This window comes from Stegastes partitus, unplaced genomic scaffold, assembly GCF_000690725.1.
Source record: "Stegastes partitus isolate 25-593 unplaced genomic scaffold, Stegastes_partitus-1.0.2 Scaffold139, whole genome shotgun sequence".
Lineage (NCBI taxonomy): Eukaryota > Metazoa > Chordata > Actinopteri > Pomacentridae > Stegastes > Stegastes partitus.
The window spans coordinates 1-15,840 of record NW_007577870.1 but is presented as its reverse complement, the minus strand read 5'-3'; the positions used below and the strand labels follow the sequence as shown (position 1 = coordinate 15,840).

Here is a 15,840-nt window from a genome sequence, read left to right as displayed (position 1 = left end):
AAAAAAATGGTGGAATATTGTAACATTCAAAAACTATACATGTGAAATACTTATATTTTTAAGAGAGTAAAACTATGTAGTTATATAGTCAGTTTTGATTACATTATGTACAGTTTGTTTGTTTTTACAGTCAACATGTAAAATAGTACCTTTTGTCCTGTGATTTTCTAGATATTAACTTGAACAAAACAGGAAACATCTGTAAAATAACAGCTGAATAATGTGTATATACATATTTTTTTCTTTCAAACAATAGCAACAAAGCAAATATCTGTAAAAAAAAAAAAAAATAAAAAATATGTGTATATTTGCTGGTTTAAATACAGTAAAAATAGTGTAATTTTGTGGTCAAACTAGATTTTTACAGTGGTTGACTGTTTTGTTTTTTTACAGTTAACATGTGGACAATACCGTTTCCTCTGAGATTGTACTAATTTTTGTCTGTGATTTAACAAGACAGGAATTATCTTTAAAGTAACTGTAAATTGTTTTAAAAATACACATAAAACTGTTGAAAAATGTTCATTTTTACAGTGTGGGTAAGCTGTTCACCTGCTGTCAGTCCAGGGAAAAGTTATCCACATTTTAAAGAAAGCTTTCTTGATCTTCTTTAAAATTCATAATTATCATTAATTATTAAAGTTATTGTGTGCCTGCCTGGGATTCATTTATACGATGTTCAACAATCAGGTGCTTACTGTTCAGAGAAGATTTTAAAGTAGATTTTACTCAGGCAAACTGTCATTCAATGCTTTGGGCACTAGGGGGCACATGTGCTCTTCCTGACAGTGTCACTACTGTAGATGCTTTCAGAGGAAACTGTTTTTTTCTCTTATGTTTGACAAAATATTCACATCTCAAAATGACATTAGGTCGTGTTATCATCTACGCTGCTGCAGGCTCTCCCTTCAGCTGCCATTATCAAGGGATTAACTCCTGGATCGCACTATTAAAAGTCAGCTGTAGCCTCATATAGTCAAAGAAAAATGCAAATTTCATGTTTATTCAGAGGTCATTTACAGTGAATATATTTCCCAGTGGTACATAAGGTAAAAATAAGTACATAAAACATTTTCTATTGACAGATAAAGACTTTGGAATGTCAGGCTTTTCATTGCTAAAATTATTTGTACATGTACAAGAATTGCAGGTGCACATTTCCACACGAAGAAAAACAAATCAATCCATCCATGTTTTTGAATTTGTGACAGAAAAACAAAAAGAACAAAAGAGCTCAGAGCAACTTGAAGAGCAAGTAGGAGAACTGCATGTCAGGTCTACCTTCCACTGTTGTACATTCAGTCGAAGTCTGTAAAATGCTATGCACATAAAATCACATGAAGAATATAAGACATCCAACATAGAAACAATACAGAAATTTACCTTTAGGCTAAGTTTCAATACAAAAAGTGTATTCCTTTGGTAGAAAACGTTTATCTCAGGAAACAAAATGTGCTGGATATAAAGATCTTGCATCTTGCATGGCCTGTCTTACATCCACTGGGCCAATGGACTGTGGGACTAAAACATTCAGCTCATATCAGGAGTGCTGCATATTTAATTTATGTTGGCATGTCATGAAGCCAGAGCAGCCCGCTGACATGCACTGGGGCTGTTTGTGTTTTTCTAGAAAACACTTCTGATTACAGCATGAAGGTGGTCATTCACAGGTCGATCTGTATACAGTACTTTGGTTCATTTTTGATCACCAAGTCCTTAGAGTGCTGGGGAGGAATATTGCGCGCAATGCGTCCAAGTGTAAACTATGTGCCCATAGAGTTACAATATAGACAGAAAACATTAGAAATGAAGCAGTGACACATACAAAAAAAAAACAAAAGAGAAACCAATCTTCTTTCCAGACTTGTCTTGTGCATGAAATGGGGCAACATTACTGCCATACACACTAGTAATTTCAGACAGTGCAACTCAAACTTCATTGATGTCCCTCCTTTAGAAGATTTTCAGCCGTTTTCCAATCGCTCTGCCGCCCTTTGGCACTCTCTGGCTCGGCTGGTCTTTAGAAAGCGGGCAGTACTTGATGGTGTGCGCATTGTCGCCGTTGGCACTGCAGAGGGGGCAGGTGTATGCCCGCAGGATGGGGCACAGGACTCTGCCGTCCGTCGTCTTCAGGATGTGGGTGCCGTAAACTTCCTCCGGCGCGCCGTTATTCCGACAGAAGACGCACACTTTGGGCTCCGGCTTGCACCTCTGAGTCTGTTTGCGTCTTCGCTCCATGGAGAGCAGGTCGAGGCCGGCGAAGCTTCCCCTGTAGGAGGGGGAATCTCTGTCTCCCAGCTGCGAATCGGCAGCAAGGTGCTCGTACGGCCTCAGAAGCAAGATGCGCTCCTTCAGGTCGTATATGGAGAGCGGAGGCGAGCCCGGAGCCGCGCAGCAGCACTCCAAGTGTCCGTCGCTGTCCCTGCCGTGCCCAATTACGCAAGAGCAAACCGGGGAGTCGTCCTCCAGCCCCAGGGTCGCTTTCAGGGACTCGGTGATGGAGTTGGGGCTGCAGGACGGGTTGTTGGTCTTATTTTTGGCGACAAGTGTCGACAGACCGAGGTAGTCGTTCCAAAAATTAAAGGTGTAATCATAAGGAGACCGCGCGTCCAGGTAGCCGCGCTCTAAAAAATCCATCCTGCAGAGTTTTAATGTCCACAGAAGCGAGTAGGCGTTTCAGCTTGTGTGTCTGCCAGCATGGGTAGCCTGTGGAGGGGTTTCTTCTCTCTGCTCTTGCGGGGTCTAGTTTGCAGAGCCTTCAGCATGTAGGCGCTGATAAGTTCCCCAGAATAAAACACGGGGGCGTGGTTTGGTTCAAGTTGATTTTCTCTCCGGCCCCATAGGAGGGTCTACAGAGCAGAGCTGGGAGTCACTGAGCTGGGAAAAATAATTTCCCCTCCCATTAGAACTATTAGCACTGAAAGCGTATCTCTTTGTGTTACAAGAAAACCGTCTGCCCTGTTGGTTGGTTACAGTTTCCCTCATATTTTACTATTTTTAGGATGTTTTTCTCATTGTTTTTGGTATTTCTTTGAATAGCATTTAATAGAAAACAAGCCAATAAACACTCTGGCTGTTTATAATTAACACTTTCACTCCCAGTAGAAGGGATTCTTGCAACAGTAGCTCTGCATGGTTCTGGACCAGATCTTGGTCTCTGCTAAGCTCAGATAATCCTGATTATAATCATCATCTGGGCTATTTTCTCAGACTGAACTCCTCCATAGTGACAGAAAACATCAATTGATCTTTTAGTGGGAAATTCTCCTTTACAATAGTGGCACAAGTTCATATTTTCCATGTGCAGCCTCTTCCACTTGTCATGATAGCAGACAATAAAGAAGCCAGTGCTGTTTACGGATCATAGTGGAGCCACATGCATAATGGAAACTAGCTCATTTTTACCATTTCTGCTCATTTTATAGATAAATAAATATATATATGCACTCATTCTTGTGAAGAACTACTAAATTAACAATATGTGTCACTTGTTTCACTTCTTTCCAGACCTTTTAATGTAAAAAAAAAAAAAAGAAGAAGAATCTGAAAAGGAAGAGCAGCATATTGGTTGAAGACCTCACAGTTAGTAGAGATGTTCGACCTGTCACAGGCAGACTTAGCTTTGTTTTAGAGGGTCACAAGTCAATAGAGGTTGACAGTCACTGGCCCAGACAATAGATTAGTGAGCCTGTCCTCTGAGATAAATGTTTTCTTATCTTAAAAGTCCTCAAGGTTTGTATTTTCCAGCGGTTAACACAACTTTAGATTGAAAATAAAACATAGAATGACAAAAATGTAGCCTTTATTGACAGAAAATTCAAAGGAAAAGACTTGATGTTTGGCTGGCAGTGCAGCAAAAGCACAAAAACAACAACCTTTGAATGCAAATAAATGGAAACGGAACATTTCTGCATCGTGCGTTCGACTGCTTTTAACAGATCGCTTCCCGCACCGATGAACCAGTCGTTCCACGTGAAGCTGCACCTGTTCTGCTTCCCCCGAGTCCACGGCTTTGTGCTCACAACCAGCCCTGCTCTACTCCATTGTCTCCTCTCTACAGCGGGCCGTTTAACTTCATTAATATGCATTAAAACGGAGTGTGCCGCATCTGTGTGTGTGTGTGTGTGTGTCAGTCAAAGCCCAGTATAAGACAGGCTCCCAAAAAAAAAAAAAAAAAAAGGGAGCTTGATAACTGACCTGACTGCCGGGACAATGACTATGTTACTATTTTTGTCACACCCTCAAGTGAAATATTAAGGACAGTCGAAGCTGAGACAAAAGTCATTTGCACGTCTTATACTTTCAAATTGGAGCTTAGATCAATTTGCCACCATTGTGAGGGGCTTTCACTGATGAAATAAATCAATATCAGTCTACTACAGGCTTGGAATTAGTCTCTGGATGATTCTGTTATTCGGAGTTGCAGGGAAATGTATATTAAAAACTTAAATCACAGTTTTATTTCTGCTTCTGGGTTCAGTGTTGTGTTTGTACACCAGTTTATTACGACTTATAAACGTGTCTGTTTCCAGATTTGTGCTCCTTGGCAGTGCATTCTGAAATAAGACCTCTATTTGGTGTCACATGAGGATGAGTTTGACTTTAAATCATGCTATAATCTACAAGAAAATGCGCGAGTGTGTCCAAAATTTGCATGGCCCTATAATTCTTTGAAGAGAGCACGCGTTTGGCGGCGCTATAAAAGTTTCCAGCGAGTCTAGGTGGCACAAAGCATGAAGAAAATCATGTTAGCAAGACAGTTTCTCCTGCATGTGAGAATAAATTATCATCAGAATACACCACATGGTCCATTTTCAAGGTCACCTCCAGCTCTGCATGCACAAAGCAAATCATGAGAGAGCATTTAAAAGATGAATGGCTGCCATATCACAATAGATAAATTGCATGGGGGCCAATATGACATGTGGCTCTGCTGCTTGAGGGAAGCCTTTATTATTCTTAGTGCAAAACATGTTTGGCAGCAACAAAGAAAGTATTGATAATGAATATGAAATGCATTTTTACATTTGAAGAGTTTAATTCAGAGTCCCGTCACTTGAAAATGGGGCGGCAGCAGCAGGATCTCTGGCATGAAAGTAGTGTTTTTTTATTTTTATTGCGCATTTACATTACAGAGAGCAACTCCAAAAAATATACGACAAAAGTGCAGTAAAAACTGTGGGGGAAAAAAGAAGAGAATATGTTTAAAACAGACAACAATAATCTGTACTTAGTTCAGTTTTAGTGTAGTTATGGTGCAGTAATAAATCACCCCAAATTTAATAAAGGAAACTAAAGTGCAGTAGAGAGAATTAATCAGTCAAAGATGCAGAGAAGCAGGACAGTTTTTAATTTAGATTTAAAAGAGGCCAAAGTTGGGGCATGTTTAGGTTCATGGAGGAGTTGTCTCAGTCTGCATGCAGCAGCGTAGAAGCTTGCTGCACTTTCACTCTGATACTATTAACCGTCTGCTCCCTAAAGATGTAAGAAACCTGCCAGATTTATATTCTTCCAACATATCAGAAATGTTTTTGGCCCTAAGCTACGGAGTGAAAGTAATTGGAAGTGGGTGTAAAGTATAGCTTTGAGAACAAGAGTAATGTGCTCGGCTGTCATTGTTCTCGCTGTAACTCTTGTGGCGTCGTTCTGTATGAGCCGCGGTTGTCTAACCTTCATTTTTACCACATACTTACTCTTATATTCTGATGTCCAAAGTTGAAAATGAGATTGCGTTTCACTTCAAAGTCAGATTTCAAGGTGGAGAAACTGAACCAGGCCGGTCAAGTTGATGGAGTTTCTCGCAAATAGCTGCGTCATCATGTAAGACCAGGCCTTGTGCAGTTGATGTGTGTTTTTTCTGTATTTAGCCAAGGCGATTCTCTTTATCTAAACCTTTACCATGCTGTAGCTGCTGCAAGAAAGACACTTATTATATGCTGATTTTTTAAAAAAAAAAAGTACATTTCTCCCAATTAAATGTGCAGTTGCAAATGAGAAGTAGGCAAAATAAGTGTCGGTATTTGAGAATATATATTGAGAATTTTATTGTTTGAACACTTTTATCTACAGTAGATCTGCAACAAGAAGAAATAAAACTGATCATTTACATTTCAGGCATTTAAAGGCACTTTTAAAAAAAGTGCACGATAAGCTAAAACCGGTAACTGGCCAAGATAACAATACCTAATCACTAGTTTCATTGTAGCCGAATAGCAGCAACAAATCTTGCTTTGTTCGCACAAAATGTGGCCATTGTTCAACTGTGTTTACTTCTCAGTCCTGTCTGAGTGCGAGCCACGTCTAGCAGGGTTTTCTATCAAGGAAATTTCAGCGGCTCTGGCTTCCAAAGGGTTAAAAAATCTTCATGTGTAAATACGGCTTCCGAGGGTGATGATCGTACCCAGAGGCCTCCCAGGCAGCTCTGTCTGCCGAACAGCCGAGGCTGAGATGGGCAGGCACAGCTCCCCCATTCATCACTGTCAAGTTGAATAGAAAATTAACAAATCCCTTAATTAAAAGACCTCTCTAGACTCTGCTGTGTGTGTGTGTGTGTGTGTGTGTGTGTGTGTGTGTGTGTGTGCGCGCGCAAGTGTGTGTAGCACGTGCCAGCTGCACCGCTTCATTGTGCGAGCTACAACGGACTGGCACAAGAGACACAACAACACCACCGTCCATGCAAACACACAATCGCCCACCGCTCATACAGACCCCTGCGATTTCTGCCGCTGCATTAATTGCACGAGCTGCATAATGCGGCCGGCCTGAGCTTCACTTCATTCTGGATCTCCCTCCGTCCCCAGACACAGAGCTGGGTGGGGAGTCAGTTGGGGCTTTGATCCCTGACCTCTGCCTCCTCTCTCGGGAATATAAGGCTGCATCCCTAACGGTCGTCCATCTGCACACAACCCCCCCCCAGACCTCGGCTCCGAGAGCCGACCCAACCCCAGACACGTGTCACTGTCACCAGCAGCGGTAGGGAATGCTAAACAAGCCAAGGTCAACCTGAAATTAGGGGGTGTCTTTCGGCCTGTCAAGTGCTTTGTCACGACCACCAGCTACTGAATGCGACCCGCTATTACCGACCCCGAGACCCCACCCCCTCAACGCAGCAGCTATACATTCATGTATTCATACACATATTTAAAATCCTCTTGACATGGTGGAACTGAAAGGAATGTGTATCGGTGTCCAAAGAGCAAGAGAGTGTTCACCATTTTTAAGTTGATTTCCCAATACACCCCTTAAAATGTTGAATTTCTTGTAAATGGGAGCTGGAATAATTAGCCATGTATCAGCTACAGTGATTGTCCGTTACAAAATTTAAGAATTTCTTAAGGAAAACATCAAACATTCTCTAGTTCCAGCTTCTACACTGTGGGGTTTTGCAGTTTTCTCTATTTTGTGTAGTTGTGTATCGAGTTTGCAGACAAAGCAGTTTAAAAACACCACCTTCAGCGAATGGTCATTTTTCAGTATTTTCTGCACAAAGGATGAAATTATAATATGTATGTAACATATAGATGTATGCACATACACAAACATGCGCCCTTATGCATATACATAACATACACTCACGCACATGACTGCAACTCTCGCACAATGTACTCTGCACTTTTCTTCTCTTTACTCTTTATTATTTATGACTTTTTCTGTTTTTCTGCAGTGTTTTGTATCATGTCTTGTTTTTGCACAGATTTGCAGAACAGTCTCTTAGCAGTTTGCTGCCTGTACTGTATGAACATGTGACAAATAAAATCTTGAATCTTGAGCAGATCAGCCAATAATTAAGTGCAGCTGTATTAAAAGTCAACAAGTCTGTAGGATATGTCCATTCCTATTGTATGCTTAATTCCCAAATACATGGCTTAATCTTTTTTTTTTTTTTTTTACTGTTAAATTACTTTTGAAAACATATTTTGGCATATATTTTCTTTTCCAAGCAAAACTTGAGCTGCAATTTATGATTATTGCCATAAATCTGCTTGTTGTTTTGATGCTTGTTTGGTCACGAATCACAGTTTACTTGACCCCAGTGTGATGCCTTCAAGTGGCTTGTTTTGTCTGACTAGTTGTCCAAAAGCCAAAGATATTCCAAGCAGCAAATCCTCACATTGAAGAAGTTTAAAGTGTCAAATGTGTGTTTGTTTTTATTTTTTTTGCTTGAAAATGCTTTAAAGTCAAACAAAATGACTTGAGAAGAACCCATTTTCATTCTGTGCCTTGCTTGCAAAGTACCTCGTAACCGTGCTGGTTTAAAAATATCTTAAATCACATATATTACTGCTGTTAAATAACAGACTGAAAACTCAAGGCCAGTCGCTGTAGCTATACTTATCACCACAAGGAGCACAGAGAAGGAGGGGGAAAGTTGTGGGCCCACGGATCAGAAACTTGTTTAACTCACCCAAATCTGCAGAGATTAGAGCGGGAAGTAGTCAAAGGGCTTAGAGTGTATCGGTACAATGGGGCCGAGAGGATTAGAGGTGGATTCACTGAGCCCCTGCGATGCCCTTCATCTCTGGGGGTCCGCAGCCAGAGCACCTTTGTTGGGTTAACTAACGGCACTTCCCATGAACGCGGTGAACAGACCAATCCCTTTTTAATGATGCAGGGAAAATTCCATTGGCCCTGATTATCACAATGCTTTCGAGAGCCGCCATTGTCCCACACACCATGTCGAGCTTTTAAACTGTGCAGCCAGGCGAGTGGACTGTGAAGCGTTTGAAGTCTACTTGTAGTATTTTAGCACCGGCAGAAATAACCTCTGCTAAAACAATGCTGATGTGTGCATCTATTTTATGTTTGGAGCATAATGCTAACAGTAGCACTGTCAGGCCTTTAATTGCCACTGCGGCCACCCATGCTTAAAATATATGCAGTGCTGTGGAGCTTAATGGGTTGTAACATAGCGCTATAATGTGGCAAGCGCGTATATGAAAGGTAAAGGGTTTATTACCAGCATCTACATTATCTCCCTGGTGGGATCCTGTTGTCTCAGTGCTGCACAGATTGAAGCCTTAGTGACACATTCCTCAGTTTAAGAGCAGAAAACTAGCCTTACTGGTCCCACAAAAAGGACATTCTGACATAACTGAGCTGTATTTTCATTTAAATTTGAAAAGAAATATAATTTCATTTAGAGATGGATCTATTTTCTTACCAGATGGTTAAGACTGTGAAAAGTTCCCAGCTTTTAAAAAAGCCACAAAGTCCATGTAAGGAGGTAAGATGTCAGTACAAGCCATCAACAGGACTTCAGGGTTCAGGGAGCTCAGAGTTCATGTCTCATGTGGGATCATTATTCTGAGACTTTTCAAAATAAGTTTCAATTTAACTGCTGTTTGGTTAGCTTTAGGCGCCAAAACTGCAAGGTTAGTTTAGGAAAAGATCATGCTTTGGTTGACACTTGCACAGCTGCATGTTAGAGGCTCGGTTAGGCATCAAAGTGTAATATATTACAGTAAAGACACAGCTAAATTCTAGATGATTTTTTGTTGGAGCCAAAGCCAGAAAGGATCACTGACAGCAGGCCACTGTAAAAATTGAGGGTGTGAATGCAGTATTTTTCATTTTAGAGGATGGATTGAGCCTCATGCAACAGAAGTTAGGAGCATCATACTGAAAAATTAAAGCTTAAGTTGCGAATTTGATTTGGTTTATTTTATGCTAACTTGGCAGAATCCTAGCAAATATCTGGTAGTACACAAGACAGCATTTTCAGATTTGAGAATGAGATCATAATTCTGGATCATAATGATTAAAGACATATTGTGTTTTACACCATACGTCCACAGTTAGCAGTAGTTTTTGTTCTGTTTAAAAGAAGCAATGTTTTTTCTTAATTTGAGAAATGAATTTGGGATATGTCACAAATTATCATATATAGTTATGATATAAAGCATTTTCCTGAACTCCTTTATTAGGGTCTCCTTTTTTTTTGAAAACCTATTTTATCTTGACTGTTTTTATAAACTGTTTTGATAATCTTAACTACTTTTGAATTGAATTTCCCTTCTGGGATAAATAAAGTATTTTTCATTTTGTCGTACCCTGTAGCACTTTGAGATTGCGAAAATGTAAAGTGCAATACAAATAAAATGTATTATTGTTGTTATTATTATTATTATTGTTATTCATTTAATCCAGGGAAAAATATGTTTTGCTCAAAATGTAATTGGTAAAGCACTCGGAGACCGAGCTGTACTGGTTGATTTAAGCCTCAATGTGCAAAGCTAACCAGCAAACCTCAACAAAAAGGAAGGAACTGCTCAGAAACACAATTTTCCTTTCAGTCGTTCATAAATTTTGAAAGCAGTCGGCTAACTAGCTTACTGATAGCTGTTTGTGGGAGAATTATTGTCAGTAAGAGGCTTTTTGTTGACGTTGCCTCAGAAAGAGTTGCAAAAGACTTGTCTGTGTTTCCTTGCTTGTAACGGCTTCTGTTCTTTGTACACACACTAATGATGCGGTGCCAGAGATGGCAAACGGAATCGGTTGGTTGGTTCAGGCTCAAAATCATAACAGCTATTGGATGGATTCTGATAACAATTTCTTCCAGACTTTCATCCAAGTGTGCAGCGATGACTATTATTAACTTTATTGATGGCGGCTATTCTTCTAGCGCCACCAGCAGTTCGAACTTTTCATCTTGCGCACAAAACTAATCCAGACATTATGTGGTATTGACAGCTGGTGGATGGATTGCCGTGAAATGTGGCTCCCCTCAGGATTAACTGTTATCACTTTGTTCATCACTTAAGCTTCCATCAAGTGAGGTCAAAATTTTAATCTGTAATGCCTGCACAACTAATGACATTCCCATCACCCATCATCAGCTATAATTAGCAGATGGTAACATGCTAACAAGCTAAACTACGAAGGTAAACGTACCTGCTGGATACCGCCATGCTAGCATTGTCATTGTTAGCACTATTGTGACTAAATACAGTTGAAATATTTGCTAATGTTATCATGTTACTTATACAGATGAATACATCTGCAGTGCTAATTTCATTCATTTCATTTTATTTAGCCCCTCTACACTTTTATTGTTAAGGTTTTGTGGCCAGTCTCCATCTGGTCACTGGTTACACCCCTAAAACTCATGTCATTATGTGTATCCAAGATAGATATTTGCAAGTTTTTTTTTCCATTAAATAATCCCTTTCTGCTTTGCATTGGAAAGTTGTAATGTTGGAGTGTTTCAGTTGTACATGTTTGAACCGGAAACTGATTCTGAAGATAATGAATAATACAGAAAGCCCCACACTGGCGGTGGACAGGATTGGTAGCTGAGCTTTGTTACGTATAAAACCCTGGAAATCTGAATCCATGGTTTTTAGACCATCATTGGTAGTTTCAAGCTAGAAATTCTCAACCATACTGTTAAATATGTATTTCATTCATGATATGTCTCCTAGAGATGTCAGCAAGATAAAAGAACAGCAACTTGATTTTCACCAGAAACGGTCTTTAAAACTTCATAGAACACTTTGAGGGACAACCTTTATCTTTAATGGTGTTAATGCATATACAATAAATGAAACTTAAAATGAAATAGCAATAAAAAAAAGTCTGGGAATTAACAGAGACAAATAAAACCATAAGAATAAGATGTATTAAAAAAAACTGAAAGCAGTGACAAATACAATCAATAAGAGCAGCTGTTAAAGCTTGAAATTGCCTCAGTGGTATTAATGAGGTCAATTCAGAGTTTTGTTGAGGCATTTTCCAAGTATATGGGCCACAGTAACAAAAAACAACAAACATCATGTGTGTGATTGGTGTTATCGTGCCAACTGCAAATACAAAGATGACTTTATGTAATCAATAAAGCTTCTGTTTTCAAGGTGAACTCTGCTCACCACTTAGATCTGCAGCTCTGCCCAGCACTGGCTGACCCTAAATGTCCCACTCTGTTTGCTCTGTACTTAAATCCTCTCCTCACTGCAGCCCTGTTTATGGTCTGCTGCTAATATGCACTAAACTCAACACACTTCTACCACATAGACCATTAGATCTCTGAGGCAGATGTGTCTTGGCTCATATTAGTTCATGCTCGGCTGTCTCCTGTGATCTTTCAGCTATGCAGCTGCTGTCATGTCCACGATCTCTCATCTCGCATTTGGTTTCCTCAAACTGAGTTACAAAGAAACTGTACACTTTGGAGGAGCAGATTTGGCCTCGTTTGAGTTTGTGGCTTACATGACTGGATGGGAGTCCCATTCTGTGATATTGTGTAGTCAGTTTCAAAATCCAAAAGAGTATTTGCTCCAGCTGTTAGTGTTTGTGTTGAGGAGGAGGTTTGGGACTTATGGATAGTGAAAGTGATGGTCTTGGTTTGAAGAAAAAGAAAAGAAAGGCTGTGAAGAGTTGTTTGCACACATAAGATAATAAGCGTTTTATACGGGCGATAATAAGCCGGAAAGTGAAAGTTACCCTTACTATACAGTCATTTTCAAAATGTTAAAACAAAAATCTTTTTCGTTCGCCTGTACAATTTGTAAAGTTTCCTTTTTTTCTCTCTTCCTGCTGAGCCTTTTTATTGAACACTGAGTGAATTGTGTGTCGAAAAAGAAGCCCATGCCCTAATTCTTAGGAACTGATGCCAAAACCAGATATTTACTGTTCACAGTGCTGCAAATCTGTCAACATGTTGGCTCTGTTTAAATGACAACAGTGAAAATACACGGCAGTAAGGCTTATAAATATACTGTAATGTCAATGCTTTGTCATTAGTTGTGTTTTAAAAGAGGAGTTTGACTCATTAAATAAGTTATTCATCTTTTTTGTCAAGTTAGCTGAGAAGATCAATTCCACTCTTATGTCCATTTGTTGAATATGGAGCTACAGCCAGCAGCTGGTTAGCTTAGCTTAGCATCAAGACTGGAAAAGTCTCTTTCCACACATAATAAAATCTATTTAACAGCACCTCTAAAGCTCACTAATTAACAAGTGATATCTTCTAATCTGTGCAAAAACCCAAGTGTAAATATTTTCAGCACATAACCTGCCATAAAACAACTATGCTTTTTATTTTTCATGTATTATAAGAAAAAGAATAAGCATATTTGTGAATAAGTGTTTTTTTTTTTTTTCGAGTTTTGCCAAGTTTTATCAGTTGCACTTTCTTTCGTGACACACCTCACCTGCCTCTGTCTGACGGATACCTCTTGATGCTGTAAATCCCACCCATCTGTACACTCCAAGCAGTTCAAACAGTCACTCGGAGTGATTTGCTGACCCACCATCCCATCTGCAGCACACAGACCGGTGGACCCATGTGCAGATCAGGACAGGCCTGGCGGTGTAATGGTCGATACCACACAGGACCACAGATGGGTCCCCGCACAGTGGAGCCGGTGGCTGGCGCCGCGGCCTGGGCGCTGGCCAGATGGGCCACCCTGAGAGAGGCTCAGCCTGTCAGGCCCAAACAGGCTGATCCTATTACTCTGGGCCAAGGCTGGAGTCTAGTTCCACAGACACACACATCATCGGGGGAATCGACATGACCATGCCTGACTGTCACAGGCTGGATTCACCCTGGTGTGTGTGTGTTTGCATCTCCTGTGTGGTTTGTCATATGTTTTCATTGCTGTTTAAACTGGAGAAATCAGATTATGTTGGTTTCCCATAACAAAAAAAACCTGTATTCTCATCTCAGGAGAGTGCTGCTTTCTCTGGTTTCCTGGGTTGGGGGGGTATGCAGCCTGTGCAACCTGCTTCGTAGTACAGTTCATATTTCTAGCAAGGTCTTTGAAGCCTATTACTGAGGGTTTTTTTTTTTTTTTTATACTGTGACTTGCAGTGGCCCCTTATTTGATGTTGTTTTGGGGTGTTTGCATTGCTTCCCCAAAGGATGAAACCTGCATCTTGTTAGCTGTGGACTTTCACTGGCCAATCTTTAATATTTAATACATATCAAAATAATTTAGCCTGAAAGTCATAGTCACTCTACCCTCATTCCCACTTTATAGTGTTAAAAACATTTAAAATAATGCACAATCCTGGCAGGTATAGATAAAATGTCCACCTTTGTTTATCATTTCCTAGTATGTTAATAAGCAACGCTTGACAAAAAGAGAATTTGCTCCTAGAGCTTCTCAAATCAAGGTTGCCGTCTTGAGATTCCCAAATATTTATGAGTGCTGCTGAATTTGAAGCAGGGTGTTAGTGAGACCATGCTCAGTATGCTCTGCAAAACAGTTCCCAGGATAAATAAATGTTTAAAAAGCAGATTCTTTTGCATCAGATGTCTGACAGCAGTGCTACATTCTTGTCATTGTGGAGAATCAGGGGTAATAATAACATTATTGTCCATATGGGGTCCTATCTGCTTTCACCAAATGGCTGAACTCCATGAGTAGGTCATGTGTATTTATTTTCTTGTTTTTAGAGTAATCTGTTGTAGTGTTTTTGTTTTTAAGCTATGTTGGTGATTTAGTCTGATGATGGCAATGTCAGTCTACAGATTTCATAAAATACTAGCAGCTATTACATAGATTACCATGAGATTGTGCACAAACATTCACGGTTCCCAGATGCTGACTTTTCCTGTACAGCCACTGTGAGGTTCTCATTTGTGCTTCAGAGTAAAATATTTCCACAGTAATTGGACGGTTGACCATGAAATTTGGTGCAGATGTTCTTGGTGCCCAGAGGACGAATCCTGATGATTTGTAAATCTTGGTGATCCCCTGACTTTTTCTGTAGTGCCACCATAGACTGTATCCAACAGATGGATGTAGCCTCAGGGTCTGAAAAGTGAAGCCAATATGGAAGCGACTTTAAACACAGGGGAACTCCTTGTGGAAAATATCTAAATGTGTATGTAAAAGAAAATGGCGCTATTTCGCCCTTCCTTGATCTGTTACCTGAGAAAACAGTTATAGAGCCATGATGTCACTTGCTAGTTTTATGCCTGTTGTGAATATGGTGTCATCTGCAATAGGCATGTTTAGTTTGTGCTAATATTGAAATTGTCTCTGTTGTGTCCCTTGACCAACGAGCCACAGACAATTACTTTTCTTACATGACAAGTTTTTAACTTGGAGTGTTCAGACATTTACTACAGTTACCTTATTTTCTGTAGTAATTATGACGGACGCAAAGGAGGAGGTCAAATAGAGATATTATAAAGTTCCAAATGGTTGGGTCAAGAAAACATCGTGGCTTTAGATGGGAGATTGATGCTTGTTTTTTATTTGCAGTAAAGCATATGCTGACATTGGAGCGAAGCTACTCCCGATAAGGGCTCGTCCAGGATTTGAACCCGGGACCACTCGCACCCTAAGCGAGAATCATACCCCTAGACCAACGACTACTGCTAGCTTTGAACTGATGATCAACTTGCGTCTATTGCCCACAATAGTTTGATCATTTTCATGGTCAATGTGATTGTAATTCTGGTCAAAGTTTTTATTTTAACCTAACTCATGAGCTCTGGTTGTTCTTATTTTCTGTATTAAGTATGACAGAAGCAAAGGAGGAAGTCAGATGACGATGTTATAATGTCGCAAATGGTTGGGGTGGATGGATGGGTCAAGAAAAGGAAGTGTTATACGGGCGATAGATGTTTGTTTACCATTGAGGGCATAACTTCCTGCTTGTGCTAACATTGGAGCTGCACTCTATAAGGGCTCGTCCGGGATTTGAACCCGGGACCTCTCGCACCCTAAGCGAGAATCATACCCCTAGACCAACGAGCCAAGGGCTACTGCTGGCTTTAAACTGATGGTGAACTTGGGTCTATTGTCCACAATAGTTTGATCATTTTCATGGCCAATGTGATTGTAATTCTGGTCAAAGTTTTTATTTTAGCCTAACTCGTGAGCTCTAGTT

General features: G+C 40.2%; 1 protein-coding gene and 1 non-coding gene across 2 annotated transcripts; both read right to left on the bottom strand.

Annotated features, from left to right (window-relative positions):
* Positions 1 to 982: 982 nt before the first annotated feature.
* LOC103355234 (nanos homolog 1-like) lies at positions 983 to 2,679 on the bottom strand. Its single transcript, XM_008278940.1, has one exon. It carries the CDS (start codon positions 2,635 to 2,637, stop codon positions 1,954 to 1,956), a length of 684 nt encoding a protein of 227 aa, XP_008277162.1. The 5' UTR covers positions 2,638 to 2,679; the 3' UTR covers positions 983 to 1,953.
* Positions 2,680 to 15,635: 12,956 nt separating this feature from the next.
* trnap-agg (transfer RNA proline (anticodon AGG)) lies at positions 15,636 to 15,707 on the bottom strand. Its single transcript has one exon. It is a non-coding gene; the product is annotated as a tRNA-Pro (tRNA).
* Positions 15,708 to 15,840: the final 133 nt, after the last annotated feature.